Source organism: Neovison vison, chromosome 2, assembly GCF_020171115.1.
Source record: "Neovison vison isolate M4711 chromosome 2, ASM_NN_V1, whole genome shotgun sequence".
Lineage (NCBI taxonomy): Eukaryota > Metazoa > Chordata > Mammalia > Carnivora > Mustelidae > Neogale > Neogale vison.
In genome coordinates, this window is record NC_058092.1 from 209106592 (window position 1) to 209124909 (window position 18318).

The 18318-nt window shown below is 37.2% G+C and overlaps 1 protein-coding gene across 1 annotated transcript in view; it reads right to left on the reverse strand.

The window, feature by feature from the left end:
• Positions 1-1995: 1995 nt before the first annotated feature.
• The window catches only part of TM9SF3 (transmembrane 9 superfamily member 3), a 68820-nt gene continuing 52497 nt past the window's right edge, over positions 1996-18318 (reverse strand). Inside the window, exons 11-15 of the mRNA XM_044240226.1 lie at positions 16736-16804; positions 13477-13623; positions 12640-12723; positions 12229-12305; positions 1996-6132 (exon numbers count right to left, since the gene is read on the reverse strand). Of these exons, the coding sequence (XP_044096161.1) occupies positions 6065-6132; positions 12229-12305; positions 12640-12723; positions 13477-13623; positions 16736-16804 (445 nt within the window). The 3' untranslated portion in view covers positions 1996-6064. The remainder of the gene's footprint in view (positions 6133-12228; positions 12306-12639; positions 12724-13476; positions 13624-16735; positions 16805-18318) is intronic.

Sequence of the window (18318 nt, forward strand, 5' to 3'; positions counted from 1 at the left end):
CCAAGTGGCCAGCTACTCCACACAGGCCACTTTCTCCTCATTTTGCCATTCCAGACCACTACACATCATCCCCATTTCCTCCAGGGTAGGGAGAAGAACCTCTAGAATAAAGCAAGCACTCTTACCTGGTAGCTCATTCCTTTGTTTACGTTACCACTGAGAAGGCACTTTGAGTTCCTTAGAGAAGGTCATTAAAAATATTTGTTATAATCTTTGAACAGCTGTTCAAAACCCCTTGTAGCTCTTCTCCAAAACCTTTGTCTGAGCTCCTCCAACACACTGCACCTCACTATCTACTGTCAGGTCTTCTTTCCACACTTCCAGTCTTGGCTCCTTCCACCTCTGTCCACTCTCCACTCCTGTTACATTAAACACCTTGCCATCACCCTAACAGAGCCTTGCTGCTTCACACCTCCATGTTTCTGCTGGGGACAACTTGATAACCACACAGCCTGCATCCTCATGCCAACACCTACCGTAACCCTCAAGCTGACCACACTTATGACACTTACCTATGTATGTATGTCCTACTCCACTCACCTATAACCAACTCCCAACTTGGAACCAAGTTCCAATATGGAACCTTCCATATTTCACTCTCTAGGCCCTCCCTTCCCATCAATGACCTTCAAGGTTAAGTACCATAATCTTAGTAGCTTAGACTGAGCCACTAAGAATAATCAGGACATTGGCCAGTTAAAATGACTTATATCCAACTTCTCCATACAACCATTTCCTCCACTTTGTAAATTTGAAACTTTTAACACCTTAAACATGCAAAATTTTGAAAATGATTTAAATACATTTGTAGACTATATTAGTACTGACTCCACACTCCTACTGGAGGCACATTCCCCCCTGTTCTAACGTTAAACTGTAGATTAACAGTTTAAGAAAACAGTTCTCACTTTGAAATCCAAAAGCTGGCTATATAACAGAGTCCCTCAGACTCTTAATGTTCCATCCACACAGAAACTGTCCATTAGAGATCAAAAGCAATCCACATTTGTACTAAGTGAAACTATTTGGCCAACAGCAATTGTCAAGTATTTGTATTGACCGAGGCAGCTAAAATTAGGGGAAGAAGTAAGAGGGTAGACAAGGACAGAAATAACTAGTTAAAGCAGATGAAAAAGAGAAGTACCAATAGACCTGGGGAAATTACTGATTTTGATGTAGCACAGTAAAAATAACCCCTTCTGTTGGTATAAAACACTCATCTTCAATGCGATCTTTTCCTATATTATCTGCTCCACAGGCTAGAGTTGTGGTATTTGCATTTCACAGTGAGAGTGGTCAAGAGGACCCTAATCTCATCTTGATTCTCTCCGGCCTAAAATAATATACTCTTTGGCTGCTCTAGCTTCTTTCCTAGAATATGTAGTAGTCGACCCTATCAGCTTCACAGAAGGGTTGTGAGGGAACATGGGTGGCACTACTTTGACTAGACAATGTAGGATCAATCATAACGACAGGCCTGGGGATAGAGGGGTTTGAGTGTAGGAGTCAGAGCTTGTACACAAAAGAATGATAATAGAAGAGAAAAATAATCTTGTAAAGACAAACCTTATACACTGTACCATTCTTTCAACTTTCTATATATTTAATTTTTTTTTTCCAAAATAAGCAGTTGGGTGAAAAATAGAATCTTAATTTTTAAATCCTTCATATTTCAGGGGTCAGCAAACTGTGGCCCATTGGCCGTTACTGTTATTGTTCGACAGTCAATCTGTACATCCAATAGCAAACAGGCATGTTCGCTGGTTTATGTCCTATCTACTTCCGCCGCTGTGCTACAATGTTAGAGCAGTTGGCATCTGGCCCTCAATGCCTCAAATATTTCCTCCTTCCCTTCACAGCAAAAGTCTGCAGGTTCCTGTTTAACTGTGAAATGCTATCAGTAATCACTTCATATGCATACCAGTAATAATGGGTGATTCCTTAGGCCTGGTTCACTTGTTTCAAAACGGAAAGAAATAAAGCATCCAAGGAAAGTACATTTAACATTTTATTATTTTAAAAATCCAACTTCAGTTAGATTAACAGTCTAGATTAGAACCTCAAATGTATTTGATACAGTATATACTAGATATCTATTACTAAAAAGCCAGTTGGAAATAGACCTACAGAAACCAAAGGTGGGTACAAAATGGAAGTAATCATCAATCAGTAACAGTTTCCTTCCCACTGGTAACGACTGCCCGTGCCCTGTGGGGATTTATAGGTTCAAATATGACACAGACAAAAAGCCCACATGCGACTGCTTTTCTGCGTATACTCTCCTGTCCTTCAAAACAGAATTCCATGTTATTTTTTCCTTGCCTGAAGATCTTACTTCGAACATTTGTTAACTTTCAAATGTCCTAAAATGAGGAACTGGGGTAAACACATAAAATACTGCCTTGTCCATCAATTACCTGCAAGCCTAGTTCACCCTCACAACAGTTTCTGTTTCCATCTCTTGATACAGTAAAATAAAAACTTAATTTTTACTTTTGTCTTTGCACAATTCCACCTACAGCTCCAATAAGAATGTCAACTCAGACGGCTTTCAGAAAAGGCTCCTAAGAGAGAACTAGAATTACTCCTCATACTGAATTTAAACCTTTTAAAATTTCTGCAGCTTTATGTTCACTTTCTGATCTACCCCACCTCTAAATGTAGTCTATTTCTGTAGACACTTACAATCTTTATAAATTTTCACTGCTCTAATCTCTTTAACATCCTGATTGCGAAAATACAGCTTCATAGCCATGGAATTTTTATGAAGACATAAAACATTAATGAGTACTTGCATTTTCATACGTCACTGCTCCTATTTATTACGTTCCAATAAATCAATAGACTGAAGCACTACGACATGCTGAAACCTAAACTTAAAACCCAGATGGAACTGCAGTGTATAGATTACAAATAGGCTTTTCTTTCCCAGAATTTATATACAGATGCCCTTCGGTATGCAGCTTTTCCTGAACAAATTACATTAATACATTTCTTTTCTTTTTTACATTTGTAAAAATTCAAGGAAATTACTCAAAGGAATATTATTTGCAAGACATTTGGCAGAAGGTGGTTTGTAAACATTTAGGAAACACAAGCTTTAACTAACTGAATACAATTTGTGGGTAAATCCTAAATAAACTGGATTTTGGAAAAACTAGAATTTGCAGCAACCACCCTTATAAAGAGATCTGTCCACTGTCAACGAAAAACACCCAACCATACCATTCATTAGGTTCAGATGTCAGCACAGTATAATGAATTCTAAGAGGATGGGCCTTGATTCGTGGTCAAACTTAGTACAAATTAGGAGCCCAACATGAAATACCAAAGAATGCTTTACCATAGTTCCAGCCATTCCATTTCCACTTTATCCTACCCTTGTACTAGGATAGATGAATAATGATGCCAGTTAGTACTGTAGCTAAATTTTAGTAGAAGCATGCTTACAGATACAAGGAGAAAGTTTATCCTTAGTTTTTGGTAGTGTTCAAAGCATCAGTTGATAAGTTGAGCAAGTAATGTTAACAAATGGATGACAGACACACAGCATTAAAGGAGTGGAAGAACCTCACCCTTTAACTAACTTAAGTATTTTATTTTACTACTCTATAACCCAGAGCTAGGGAGCTAAACTGTTTGTGGATTAAGTCTTCTTCAAGACACACACATGGCCAGCCCCTCCATGAAGGCATAAATCCATATATATTTTCTAAGCACTTTCAAGGCAATTTATATTCATTTTAATGACACAACATATTTGGAAATTAGAAAACTTTTGTTCACTGAGGATTCCAAAGGACTTGAAATAGAACTCAATTTAGTAAAAGGAATTGGTATACCCGAAAGCACCTGAAGCACATGTTTTTTTAAAACCCTTACCTTACCCGCAAGATTCATGAGAAACAGATTTCATTTTACTAAGACAAAAGCTTGCTGCCCAACTAATACTCCATTAGATAGACTATATGTTGTAATTACTTTACATGTAGTTAAAGTTACATTACATAAGCCACTAAATGCTGACATTCAGTTTCTTGTAAGATCTTAAAGGCAGGTGAGTAGGAAGAGAAAATGGAAGAGCCACAGACTGCATTTAATACAACATTTTGGCTTGAAGAAGGATTTACCTACAGCTTCTGATCAAACTCCTGTTTGTTCATGTGAGCCATACTTGTGGTAAGAAATCAAACTTTTCACTCTTAATAGTCCTTATATACCACATTATAGGATGCAGAGTCAATTTATAGAAACATATTTTTGTAATGAAAACAGCTTATTTAACTATAAATGGCATGAGTTTCACATTAAAGTTTAAATACAGCGGTTCTGAGTCTTTCCAAAAATACCAATATACAGTATTGTTTTAGGTGGTCATTTGCATAGCAAACTATTAAACTAGAAACTCAATGGTTCTAGGAAAACTTCACATTATGGATAGCTCCAGAAAGACGTATTCAAAACTAAATCACTTCTCTTAGAAAACTGTAACCTTTATTAGCTCATCCAATAGCAAGCTAACCACTTTTACCCCATCCCCACTTGACACAGTCCACCAACCTGAACAGATTTTGTGCCACAATGTAATTCGAAAGGCTTATCATTTACTTTGTGACTCTACTGGATAATCTAGATGTAAGCAAGTCTGGAGATACTAAGGTGTGGGTCTCCTGTATTAGAAAAGCACAGTTTACAGTATATTTAAAAAATTGCATTCAGTAATATTGCCTTTTGAAAAGATACCTTCCAATTGCAAACACATCTATTTTCACAAAACAATTTGGTCAGGAAAGTTTATTTTAACATTCTAAAGCAGTAATGCTTTAGATGTTACTTAAGTGCCCCAGACAGGATTAACAAAATTAAATGTTTCTAAATTACAAATTTAGCTCCTGTAGGAGACTCAGAAAAGAAACAGAAGAAAACAATCCCCCTCCCAAAGGAAGTATGACACACACATTTTGAAGAAACCCCAATGTTTCATGCAGTGGTAGGCAAGATGTAAAAAGCCACCCAAATTCACACATTTCTACACCAATCATCATCAGAAAAAAGTACTCCGTAGTCAATCTGTACATCCAAATGCATTTGAGAATCTACACCTACGTTACATTATTTAATGTTATATACATTTATTACCCACCCCCTTGTTTTTAATAATTTCTTATGTAAAACCTTCATTCAAACCCAAAAAAGATGTAAGACTAACTTGGGGGAAGGAAAAAGATAATCACTTTAGACATTCAGTTAAAATGTAGTTTATCTAAATCTCAAAATGTTTAATAAAAACAAATATCTTCTCCATTTAACACTTTGCTTTCTAACTGTACAGTAAATTGCATTGTAGAGAGTACACCTCTATCTTCAGACTGTATCTTCTTTGGATGGAATTAAGATGGAACTGAATAGTTTTACGATAAATAAATGGGAAGTTGGTCCAACTAAGATGACAGCAGATATATTACATGCAGGATTTTAATATTTTTTAATTCTCTCTTTTTTTAAAAAAGGATGCAGTTGGATTGGGGGGGGAAAAAAAAACAGGTCAAAAGAACCCATATTCAATATATAAAAATGTCCCACAATAGGTTGACGATGGCAGTAAAAATAAGAGAAAAGAGTAATCTTTCTGGAACATCATTTTTCAATAACGTAGAAACACTAAGTGCCAGGAAGATTCTATTCATGTAATTTTAGCATCCAAGTTTCCCTCTATTTATTTTATTGGAACAAATGCTTTAAATAAACTATTTGTCCTCTTCACTGAAGAGAGCTGGTCTATTTCATCTTTAATAAGCTAGTTTTTGGGAAGATTAGCCATGTACTGTAGTAATGCCTACTGCATAAAATCCAAGCATTTGCTGTGAACAGTTGGAGAAAGCAGTCAGTAAGAACCTAGGATCAATGGAAATAGATGTTACTTTAAGCCATCCACGAAAGAGAGACCCACAGAGTACCCAGTGTGAAAGCCCAAATCTCTTCTTGCGCTTTTTTTTTTTTTGCAGTGCAAGTTCCACCCCTATGAAAGAGAAATTGATCCGAAGTTCCAGGTTTTCTTGGGTCTCTAGTCAATTTTCACATTAGTATAGATTTTTCGGACAAAGGCACTTGTTCCCATGTAACCAATTGCTCCTGCAAAGATAAAATAAAATGTTTTGAAACTAACACATATAAGGCAATATCCATCATTTACAAATACTAAATGCTCTCTGCTCTGGAAAGTTAATCTTTTTTCAAGATAACATCTTTTATGTTAGTGTTCGCTCTAAACTTGCTAAACTATATCACTTGTTTTGCAATCACCTATTACTGTCATATACCAAGTTAGACCTGATGTGATATTTTTAGAATTAGGTATCAGTTACTACATGTATAATAACTATACGAATTAAAATACATCACGTACAAAGCAAGAGTAATTTGATAATGACAAAAATTTTGTTAAATGAAAAAATATGTATTTTAAAAATTTGAGCATAAATTATTCTAGGTCATTTAAACCATTTTAACATGTTCCCCAAATCATATGATACCTAATGGAAGTAAGATGTGATGGGATTCTCTCAGAAAAGGACTGAGAACCATGGCACAATGGCATTTGAAGCTCTAAAGAGGCATTTTCTAGCAGAATTTTTATCTTTAAATTGTAGAAGCTCTGTGGTTGGTAAAAAAGAAGACATATTTGAGGAAGTGGATGAGAGAGACAGCTCAGTATGTCAGGAGTTGTGAAATGTTTTGAATAATTAGCCTCAAATGAGGCTCAGAACACCAGAAAGCGAGGAATTTGTCTGTTTTGTTAAATGAGGTATTTATTTTCTATACCCTAGAGAGTACTTGGCACACGATAAGGTACTCAGTAAATCCTTGCTGGGTGTATTAATGAACTGGATAGCTCTTCACTGCAAATTATACTAAGGAATCCTCAGAACAAGACAGGTAGTCAACAGGTCAAAGAGAAGATTCTCCGTTGGATTTAGAAATTTACTATCCGAGCCTAAAAGTAAATCTTCCATAAGTTAATAATGATACACACACAACACACACACACCCCTAATTAGTCACCTTTTGAACTAACTTCTACTCACCCAACTGGTGTATACAAGGAAAGAAAGAAGTCTACTCTGCCTTTTCTATATATGAACTGTACCTCAAGGTACCAAATAGTTGATGGAAAGAAGTTTATCCTTATAGAAGCACTCCAGAAATATAAAAGGAACAACAGAATTTGAATATTATAACCACCAAAGCATTATTTGAATGAGGCAATAATTAACAATGGCTGCTAACTTCACAGAGAGAATCAGTAACTCCTGATAAATTTACGAACCCCTATTAAGTACTGTTGGACAAGTATTCCTGAGTATGATTAGGCCTATGGCTCTAACTACCCCTTTACAGGAAATATGGGGAGAAACACATGGAGAAACATTAAATGACACCTCAGGAAAATTCAGAGTGTGGGAAACTCTATAAAAATTAAAACAAACAAAAACTCAAATTTCTTACAGAAATTGTAAGGGGAAAAAAGAGGAAACATCAGTAGATTAAAAAAGAGTCCTAAGAAATATTTTAACCAGGGGGCTGTGTGGCTCATCTGGTTAAGTGTCCGACTCTTGATCTCAGGATCAAGTCCCACGTTGGGCTCCACAATGGGCATGGAGCCTACTTAAAAAATTAAAAAAACAAAAAAAACCTCAACATTTTAACCAACCAATGCATGGACCTTAATTAGATCCTGATGTAAACAAACTATATTTAAAAAGACATGGAAATTGGTGGGGTAAAAAACTAACTGAATATTTGAACATATGAAGGAATTAGATACATGTATATACTGAAATATGATTATTATATATCATTACAAATATTATGTAAGTATATAATTATTACATAACTATGTTATAGTTATTATACATGTACACACACATATATATGTACTGAAATATTTACAGTTAAAAAAGACTCATGATTCATATGAGAATAAAAAGGGATGAAATGGGATTATGAATAAGACAAGATTGGCCATGTGTTGATAATTACTGGTATTAGGTGGTACATGGGGACTCAGTATATATACATATTTTTCATTTTATATATATATATCCATATATATTGTCCCTCTTTTGCATGTATTTGAAAATCTCCCATAATTAAATACTAAATGTATTCTTTTTTTTTTTTAAGATTATTTATTTATTTATTTATTTTTTTAAAAGATTTATTTATTTATTTATTTGACAGAGAGAGATTACAAGTAGGCAGAGAGGCAGGCAGAGAGAGAGGAGGAAGCAGGCTCCCTGCTGAGCAGAGAGACCGATGCGGGACTCGATCCCAGGACCCTGAGATCATGACCCGAGCCGAAGGCAGCGGCTTAACCCACTGAGCCACCCAGGCGCCCCAGAGAAAAGAAAGAGAGAGCACAAGCAGGGGGAGCTACAGGCAAAGGCAGAGGGAGAAGCAGGCTCCCTGCTGAGCAAGAGCCTGACTTGGGTCTTGATCCCAGACTCCAGGATCATGAACTGAGCCGAAGGCAGATGCCCAACAGATTGAGTCACCCAGGCCCCCCTCAAAGTATTCTTAAAACCCACCAAGCAACAAAGCAAACCTATTTCTAATTATTTTTGCAATTAATAGATGTTTATTATAATATGAAGTAGTTATATTACAATTACGCTTGGAAATAGTGATATCATTCTGAAATAGTTGTAAAAGAAGTCCTTATAAAGTAAGGAAAAAGACCATTCAATTTGTAAATAGGAACCTAAATTCTTAGAACATAAGAGAAATCTGTAAAATTTTAACAAGAATCAAAAATTTAACTGGCCTAGTATCACACCAATCCAATAACCAAATCTAATATTCCAGACTTAGAAAACATTGTTCCCCTCTGAGCAGAGAGATGCTTAAAAGCCAAACAGTATCAACCTAGAGAATCATTTTTCCTAATCATATGAGTTATCTCAAGAATAAGCAAATAAAGATATGACTTTCTAAAAGGAAAATACTAAGTACGCTCCCTAGAAATGTAACTGTCTTGAGAATAACAGATACACTTTTAATTTCCTTAAAGCTAAAATGATATGATCAAAATATGTAAACTGTAACAATCTAATTATTTCCACCTTAACATATTCCTTTTTCCTGCATTAAAAAAACCAATAAATATTTTTCTTTCAATCACTGATTTTAAAAAAAAAAAGCATTTTAGCAATATAACCTGAGGAGCATGTACAATTCTGTATTATGATGACATTTTAATCAGTTCATCTGAACTACTTCCTCCCCCCTCACCCCCGCCAAAACAGATTAGCACTGAAGGCACACATACCCATTAAAGAATACATGCTGGGACACTGCCAGGATAGCAGGGAACTGTGAATGTGCCAAGATTTTCAGGCAGCAAGATGAAATTTCAACAGAAAAAGCACTAAAAAAATTAACTAAATTCATTTCATTTTCTTTGTAAATGTCAAGATATTATCTCTCTAGGTCTTCCTAAGATCACATATAGAGTCAAGAAAAAAAATTTAACCCTCTGCATAATCTCATGATTCTACACATCACTGAATACTGGCGATAATCAAGAAATATCTCCCACTGGAGTGCCTGGGTGGCTCAGTGGGTTAAGCCTCTGCCTTCAGCTCAGGTCATGGTCTCAGGGTCCTGGGATTGAGCCCCGCATCGGGCTCTCTTCTCAGCGGGGAGCCTGCTTCCCCCGTCTCTCTGCCTGCCTCTCTGCCAACTTGTGATCTCTCTCTCTGTGTCAAATAAATAAATATTAAAAAAAGAAAGGAAAAAAAAAGAAGTATCTCCCATTAAATAAAGAGGAGTTGGAGGAGTAACATTCTGAAGGAGGCAGGCTAATAACAATACTAAAGCAAACTGTTTAGAGATACACAAGGATGTTCCCTTGTGATACAAATCTAGTTTTAACCTGCAGATCCTAGCCCTCTTTCCCTCAAAGTGGTTAACTATCACAGGGTAACGATGGTTATCACAGCAGCTACAAATAAAATATGTGATCATAATATAGAGAACTGTCTCCGCTTATAGCTTGTGGAATCAGTTTTACTACTTTACAATCAATGTTGTGGGTGTGTGCATGCACATGCACGATCATGCACGGTATATATAAATGGGACAGATTTTAACTGACATAAAACATTTGTTTTAGGTTAAGGTGTACAACATAATAACTTGATATATGTATATATTGTAAAATAACCACCACAATAAATTTAATTAACATCCATCACCTCACATAGCACAGAGTTATGATTTTTATCTCGTGATGAGAACTTTTAATACCTAATCTCTCAGCAACTTTCAAATATACAATATTGTTAACGGTAGTCACCATACATGCCTAGAACTCACTCATCTTATAACTGGAAGTTTGAACCTTCTAACCACCTTCACCCATTTTTGCCCATACTCCTACGCCCCCTGCCTCTGGTAACCACCTATCTATGGAACGTATTCTTTTGATGGAGGTAAAAAGCAATCTTGTACCCCAAAGGGCCACAAATGCCATACCAGAACCTAGCTTTCAACAAGATTATTGTATCTCCCTTATTCTATTGCCCTCCTTAGAGCCAAAGATGGAACTACCAAAAAAAAAAAAAAAAAATGTCAGGGAGCCTGGGTGGCTAAGTGGGTTAAAGCCTCTGTCTTCAGCTAGGTCATGATCCCAGGGTCCTGGGATCAAGCCCCACATCGGAATCTCTGCTTAGTGGGAAGCCTACTTCCTCCCCTCTCTCTCTCTGCCTGCCTTTCTGCCTACTTGTGATCTCTGTCAAATAAATAAATAAAATCTTAAAAAAAAAAAAAAGTCAATGGCAAATATCAGAGAAAGGAGAAGGGTCTGAATCATGAACTATCTAGAAATATGTCCACAGTCATTAGTCCTTAAGCCTGGCATTACTCCTATGGGGGAACTAGGGAATTAGCCTCATTCATCAAGCAGAAACCTGAATCAGAAGAAAAGTTAAGTTACTTGCATGCATTTTCCTTAAGGTACCTCTGCTTAAACTCAGTGTCATCAAGTTGTTCTGAGGTGAAAACACATGGTATCGGAACCTAAACAAACTATAGACTCAGAGACACAATCCCAGAAGAGAAGAAGCGCAGGCACTGTTAGCCTCTTCAGCAGAGGAACCGCGGCAGCCATGGCTCACTGAGCATCCGCCATCTACCTGTTTACCCACATCCAGTCACTGAAGCCTCAATACAACCCTGTGAGGTAGGTGTTACTATGTTTCGCAAATGTGAATGTTGAGGAAGAAAGGTTAAATAATTTGGCTGGAGTAACCTGGTGAGTTGGGTCACCAAGATTCTTACCTAGAACTAACAACCCCAAAAGCCCCCGCTCTTCCCACTCCCTGCCGTGTCTCCCATAAAACTTGAGTCTCTCTTAGCACCTGATAACAGACCTGCATTACACTTGTGCTTTACACACGATACTATGACAAATAACTCTTCTGAAAGATATGCCCATTTTACAGATGAGAAAATGAGATTTAGAGAGGTCAATATGACTTCTCATAGCCACACACACAAAAAACAGTAGGGGAATTTAATCCAGGTCTCTCAGACTCTCAGGTCGATGCCCTTTCCCTTGATCAGGTTGCTTCTAAAACTTCTTTTCTAGGTATTTCACACATGCCAGAGACTCTATTGTATGGTGATAAATATTACTTCTTCTACTTAATGGAAGATTGGGACAAACCCCCCAAATTGTGGCATTATCTTATTTTACATAGTTTGAAGAGCTTGGAGAACTGGATCAAGGTGCAGAGCATACACGTGGCACAGCCAGAACTTAAACCCAGTCTACAGATATCCAAGTGTGTACTTATAACCCGAACAATGCCTCTTAGACACGGTTATCTCTGTGAACAGTCTTAGAAACTTCCAAACAAGAATCAAACCTTAACTTGTTTACATTATCTTTTCCAAAAAGACTAAGTTAAAAAACGGCCAAATTTCAACATGAGAAAGAAACTAATTGTGGTATAGAAAACAGTGTAATACAGATTAGGAACAGAACATTAAAAAAGAATCAATGATGAATTTTTGAGGAATAGTCAAAAGGACTGAAATCAGACTCTTGAGATTATTTTGTCGATTCTGACCAAGCAATGGAATGTAATTTTCAATTACTATATTTTTCTGATTCTAAAAATCTCGAAGATTTACACATGATATTCCCAAAATTTCAGAACTTACCACACATTATCCCCAAGGCTGTGCTAAATACCGCCATATATCCAAAGTAAAATGATGTTTGAAATAAGCCATACATCCTGAAATAAGACAAAATATATATATATAGTATATCCATTTTTACTATCAAAGAGGGCCTTAGATTCTACATTTATTTTTAAAAACTGAAGTACAGTTAGTTGACACACGGTGTTACATGAGTTGCAGGTGTACACACAGTGACTACACAGCTCTGACTGGACAAGTCTATACATTACGCTGTGCCCACGCAAGGGGAGCCAACATCTGTCACCGTACAGTGCTTAGGACGATACCAATGACTACGTCCCCTAGGCTCTACCTTTTATTCTTAAATTCTGTTATTTAAATGACAACAGTTTCCTAAATACAAAATGAGGAAATGTCTCCACTTACTTTGTTTTGAAAAAATAGTAGTAAAAGGAATACATGTAAACATAGATCGCGGTTGATGCAGCAGAGAGAAAACTTGTCCATTGCCTGAAAAAGAGGTAACTCTTTTGAATGAACAGCACTGAAGCAGATTTTAAACACAAGAATTTTATAAAAACATCCTTGAAAATCCTGTGTATTTAAAAACAAATGCATGTGGGGGTTTGAGTGGCATAGCTGGTTAAGCAGCCAACTCTTGATTTCAGCTCAGGTCATGATCTCGGGTCATGAGATCAAACCCTGTATGGGGCTCTGTGCTGGGTGTAGAGCCTGCTTAAGATTTCCCCCTTCCGCACACCCCCCCCGCCAAACCCACCACACTCAAGCTTGCACTCTTTCCCTCTCTCTGTGAAACAAATAAATCTTTTTAAAAATGCAGGTAGATGGCATTTAAATATATCTACAAGGAGAAAGCCTAAGAACTGGAAGGAGAGATCCTGAATTTTGTCAGATGCCCTATTATAAGTGACCTTAAATAAACCACTTCCTTCTTCAGAACTGCCTTTTGTTCAAAATGTAGCAATGTCAAAAAAAAAAAAATGTAGCAATGTCCTCATAAAGTTCTTACCACATCAGGCACTTTGTAAAAATATTTAACACACTGACCACTAGGAGTACAAAAACTTTTTTTGGCTGTTACTACTTTTCCTCCAAAATCTTTAATTTGTAACTAAAAATAATTCCCATCCTAAGGACCATAATTTCTATACAGATCTTTTACTCTACTTAATACATTTCGAATGGCATCTTACTTGAAAATAGGATCGTCCCCTGAGGTTCCTCCCCAATATAAGTACTTACCACCTATAATCCTCTGCATTTAGTAGAAAGTACGTGCACACAATGGTCACACAGACAGTCACGATGCAGAGGATGACCAGCACCAGCATCATGAAGCCATACACATAATATATCTTATATGCCCAGAAAGACGTGAAGATGAAATACCTAAACAAAATGCAATAAACGCAGTTTCTAGCCTTTATTCTTGAAGATCACCCGCTTTTGCTATAGCTCACATCTTAGTTCTCATTTTTGTCATACTCGAATTTCAATTATTATTTTCTTTCAAGTAACTTCCAACTCTCTTACTCTTTTTTATCTATTAAATCCTCCAAAAATCTCTCAAAAATATTTTCTTGGATAATTTTTCAAGAACAGATTTTTTAGTAGGGCATTCATCTCTAAGCAAACTGAATAAATTAGATGCTTAAAGGAGTAAAATGTGGCAAAGAAAAATAGCTAAAAATTCCTATCTTTATAATAAAGGCAATTCCCTCATTCTTTTTTTTTTTTTTGCAGCTGCAACACTACTTGAGCAATGTATTTTATATTTTATAAAACACCCTAGTAAATTTTAAAAAGTAGGCTTGATAGAGTAATAATGTACAAAATTAGGAAAATAAAATTAGAAAAAGAAAGCTTGAAGAAGTTTCCTGCTGTTTCCAGACGACAGTAAGAGATGGCATTAACATTTTATATGGAGCACTGGGTGTGGTGAAAAAATAATGAATACTGTTTTTCTGAAAATAAATAAATTGGGGAAAAAAAACATTTTATATGAAGAACAAGACCCTCACACTAATTCCATTCCCCAAATCATCAGCAGAAAAGGGTCTTTTCTTTTAGCCTCTTTGTTTTCTCTTTTTCTGTTCAGTTAGCTCATTCATTTGTCATTTATTCTTTCCACAGATATTTAGAGGCCCTACCACACGTCCGAGCAGTGAGAACAGAATCGTGACGATGCAGACTCTCTTCTACCCTCAAGGACATTACTATAAGGGGGGATCACCAGTAAGAAGGTAGTCATAATGCCCTGTGACAAGTGCTCTATCAATGCACCTAAGGGGGCATCTTATCGGTTTGTTTAGGTAGGGCTCTGGAGAGAAGGGGTAGCGAGAAGAATCAAATAAGGCATGTGGGAGTAAGGGGAGCCAGAAGAATGCTCCAGGAATAGGAATAGCAAAGGCAAAGCTTACAAATAAGGGAATTCACTGTATTTAGAAAACTCAAAGTTACTGAATATGGCTAGAACTTCAAGTGAAGGGGTGAGAGCTAAGAGATGTGGATGGAGAAGAGATGTGTTATGAAGGTCCTCACTGGCTATGTCATGGGGTTGGAACCTTACCTCAATGAAAATGAAAAAGTCTTTAGTAAAGAAGGGACGTGATCAGATGAACACCTTAAAAAGATCAGTGTGGCTACCAAGAGGAAAATGGGCTTGAGGGTGGTCAAAACAGAAGAGAACTTAAGGATACAGCAGAGAGGCTATCTAATGGAATGGAGTACTTGAGAAAGCAGGAAGAGATGTGATCCTGAAGGTACTGAGAACAAGGGTAAGACAGGAAAATAGAGCTCAAGTTAGGGTGAGGATACAAAGCAGTATATGAGCCTAGAAGTACTGAAGAGGTTCCTGAACAGGCTTTATTAAACCACAAGCTAGAGTGACACACACTCCAGTCCCTCTATGGTACTGATTAATACCCACAGCACACTCACAGTTGGCAGGTGACTACCAGGGGTGGTCCAAATCTATGTCAATTGTGCTTGTTAGTATAATTATTTAATGTAATTGAATATGACATACACTGACAAATGTAAAAGCAAAAAGGATGCATGATTCCTACGAACATTATGTTGAATGTTTTGGAGAAATTTAACAAGGTGAGTCACTTAAAAAAAAACAACATGGGGTGCCTGGGTGGCTCAGTTGGTTGGATGACTGCCTTCGGCTCAGGTCATGATCCTGGAGTCCCAGGATCGAGTCCCACATCGGGCTCCCAGCTCCATGGGGAGTCTGCTTCTCCCTCTAACCTTCTCCTCGCTCATGTTCTCTCTCACTGTCTCTCTCTCAAATAAATAAATAAAATCTTTTAAAAAAAATGGAGCATGGTTAAAATACAAGTACATTTAAAAACAAACAAACAAACCAAAAAAACATGAAATTAGGTGTGGATGAAACAATGATTAAAGTCTGGGGGAGAAATGTATAAATCTAGAAAGATTCTGCACTTAGAATGCTTAAGAAAGGTCTTAATGTTCTTGTTCCACTTTAGAAACACTGGAAACACAGAAGATATGTTATGAATGTCAAAGGGAAAATGATGGAAACATTGACTAGATATAAATCAAAGACTTTGGCTCTACATTTTTAAAAACATGAGTGAAAGATGTACCATTAGCTGTTTTAAGTTAAAATAAAATGTTATGTATGAATCTTTTTTTTTCTTCTGTAATTCCCTTACATGATCCAACTTTCAATTAACGAATTATCAGATCCCATCATGTCTGTTAAGAAGGTGTCCACTGTAGGGAGACAATCAGCAGTGAGGCATCTGGAAATGTGTAAGGGAGTTCTGAGTAGTCACAATGACTGGCATTTTGCGGGTAAGAACCAGAGGAGTATGACTGCAGTTCTTGAGAAAGTCCCATACAAAGAAGTGTCCTGCCTAAAATGCCAGAGCATTCTCATCAAGGAACACTGGAATACGAGCTGAGAAAAGAAAAGACTATATTTTGCAGTGGTGACCAGGGATGCAGGTATGAAGCACAGTACCTGGGCCCCAGGTGCATACCTCCCACCCCCAAACACATACACATTCTCCAGCACTCCTGAAGACTTCTATGGAAGGAGACTTGGAATACATGTATCCGAAGATGTCAAGATCTAGACTGACTGATAGGTAATGGTTTACCTAGTTCCCCAGACCCTCAGAAACACTTTCAAAATATAATAAAAACCAGAAAACCAGGTTTAGTACTCTTTAGCATTCATTTAGCATTCATTCTTTGATTTCTAAGCTCTCCTGTTAGGTAAGAAGGCTCTAGAACATAACATAAAACATAAATTTTACCTGCATATTTGAGACCACAGCAGAAAACTGCTTTTAGGTAGATTATGTTAAATAATTATGTTAGATCCCTTTCCGGGAGCCATGAAATTATCAGACTATTCTCTGTTAGATGCCTTCCCATCTGATGATTCTACACCTACTCCAACTCCTAAATTCTCTTATTACAATTATATCCCTCAAAACATAAATGCATTGCCACAACTTACATTTCAATAAAGATTGAGCCAAAAGGTAAAATTCCTCCCAGGCAAACAATAACTGCAGGCTCCATGAACCTGGAAAAGATTAAAATTGGCAATAAACTTCTAGTATGATTTTCACATTATACTATATCAATCCAGGTAACAGAAAGCAGATGCTTGGTACTTAAAAAATAACCCAAGGGATAGAAACAAACCAGTAAAAAGAAAAAAAAAAAAATTCAAACAGGTTCTAATGCAGAGGTAGGATTCAAATCAGCCATAGGTTTTAGTCAAAGTTCTTTCTGGCATAAGAGGCCGGGATAAGAATTTGGGGAATAGAAATTCTTGCTACTGACAGAATTCAGGAAAAACTCTAGATATTTGCTCCTGTTCTACATCTCTCAAAAACTTCTAAAGACTTTACAGGCACTTATTTATAGAAAGCCACGGGAAAAGGAAAGTCTTTAGAGCCCTATCTGAAATAATGTTTCCCAAACTGTGGTCATGCTTTCCTTGGTTCAATAATTTCTCTGCCTGTGAATTATACAATTAAGGTGTTAAGAGTTCTGGGTTACGCTAGAGCCAAAGAGTGAATAAAAAATAAAATTCAAACCTCATTCATTCACTCAACAAACAAGGCAATTGGTAATTCTCCACCTGGAATGCCTTTTCTCGTCATACTTCTCCTGCAAGCACTGACTCCAGTGTTCTCCCCGTAAAATCCTTCTTAAGTCCCCCAGAAAGAGGTGGGTCCTTCCCCGATACTTGCCCTGCCTCCTGATCCTAACTCTGTGGCAGCACTTACCACACCATGCGGAACTGTGTGATCACATCCATATCACACCTCACTAGTTTAGAAACTCTGGCAGGCAGAAGCTATTCCTCTAGGTATTCCCAGTGCCCAGCACAATATCGGGCACATAAAAGACACTAAACTACTATCTCTGGGATAAACAAACTAAAAAACCAAGAAGAGGGGAGTGCCTGGTGGCTCAGTCAGTTAAGAGTCTGCCTCTTGGTTTCGGCTCAGACCAGAACTCAGGGTCATGAGATCGTGTCTCACATCAGGCCCCTTGCTGGGCCTGCTTAAGATTCTCTCTCTCCCTCTGCTCACCGCCCCGCACATGTGTGCACATGCACACACACATACACATATACTCTCTTGCTCTCTTCCTCTCTAAAAAAAAGCAAAACAAAACTGAGAAGAAACTGGGAGTATGAATGCTGAAAAAACAAAACAAAACCTTAAAAACCATTTAATCCAGTTTTCTTTCCTCCCTTTATAGGAATCCAAGATCCACAGAGGTTAAAAATAATCTGCCCAAGATAACACAATCAATGAAAGCCAGATCTAGTATCCAGATTTTAGATCCCATGTAATGATATATGGAAAATAAAGATACACATGAGCTTTCCTCCAACTAACTGTGACCCAGGGTTTGCAAGGTCAGGTGTTGTTCCTTCCTCTCCTTCACCAGCCCTAGTGACCTCGAGTCTAATCTCGATTTGAAAGAGAAAATGGACTTTAAAAAACAAACTACAGAATTTCTCACAATCACCAATCTAAGGAAAAAAACGGAACCTGGACAATCCTAAGACTAAAACAG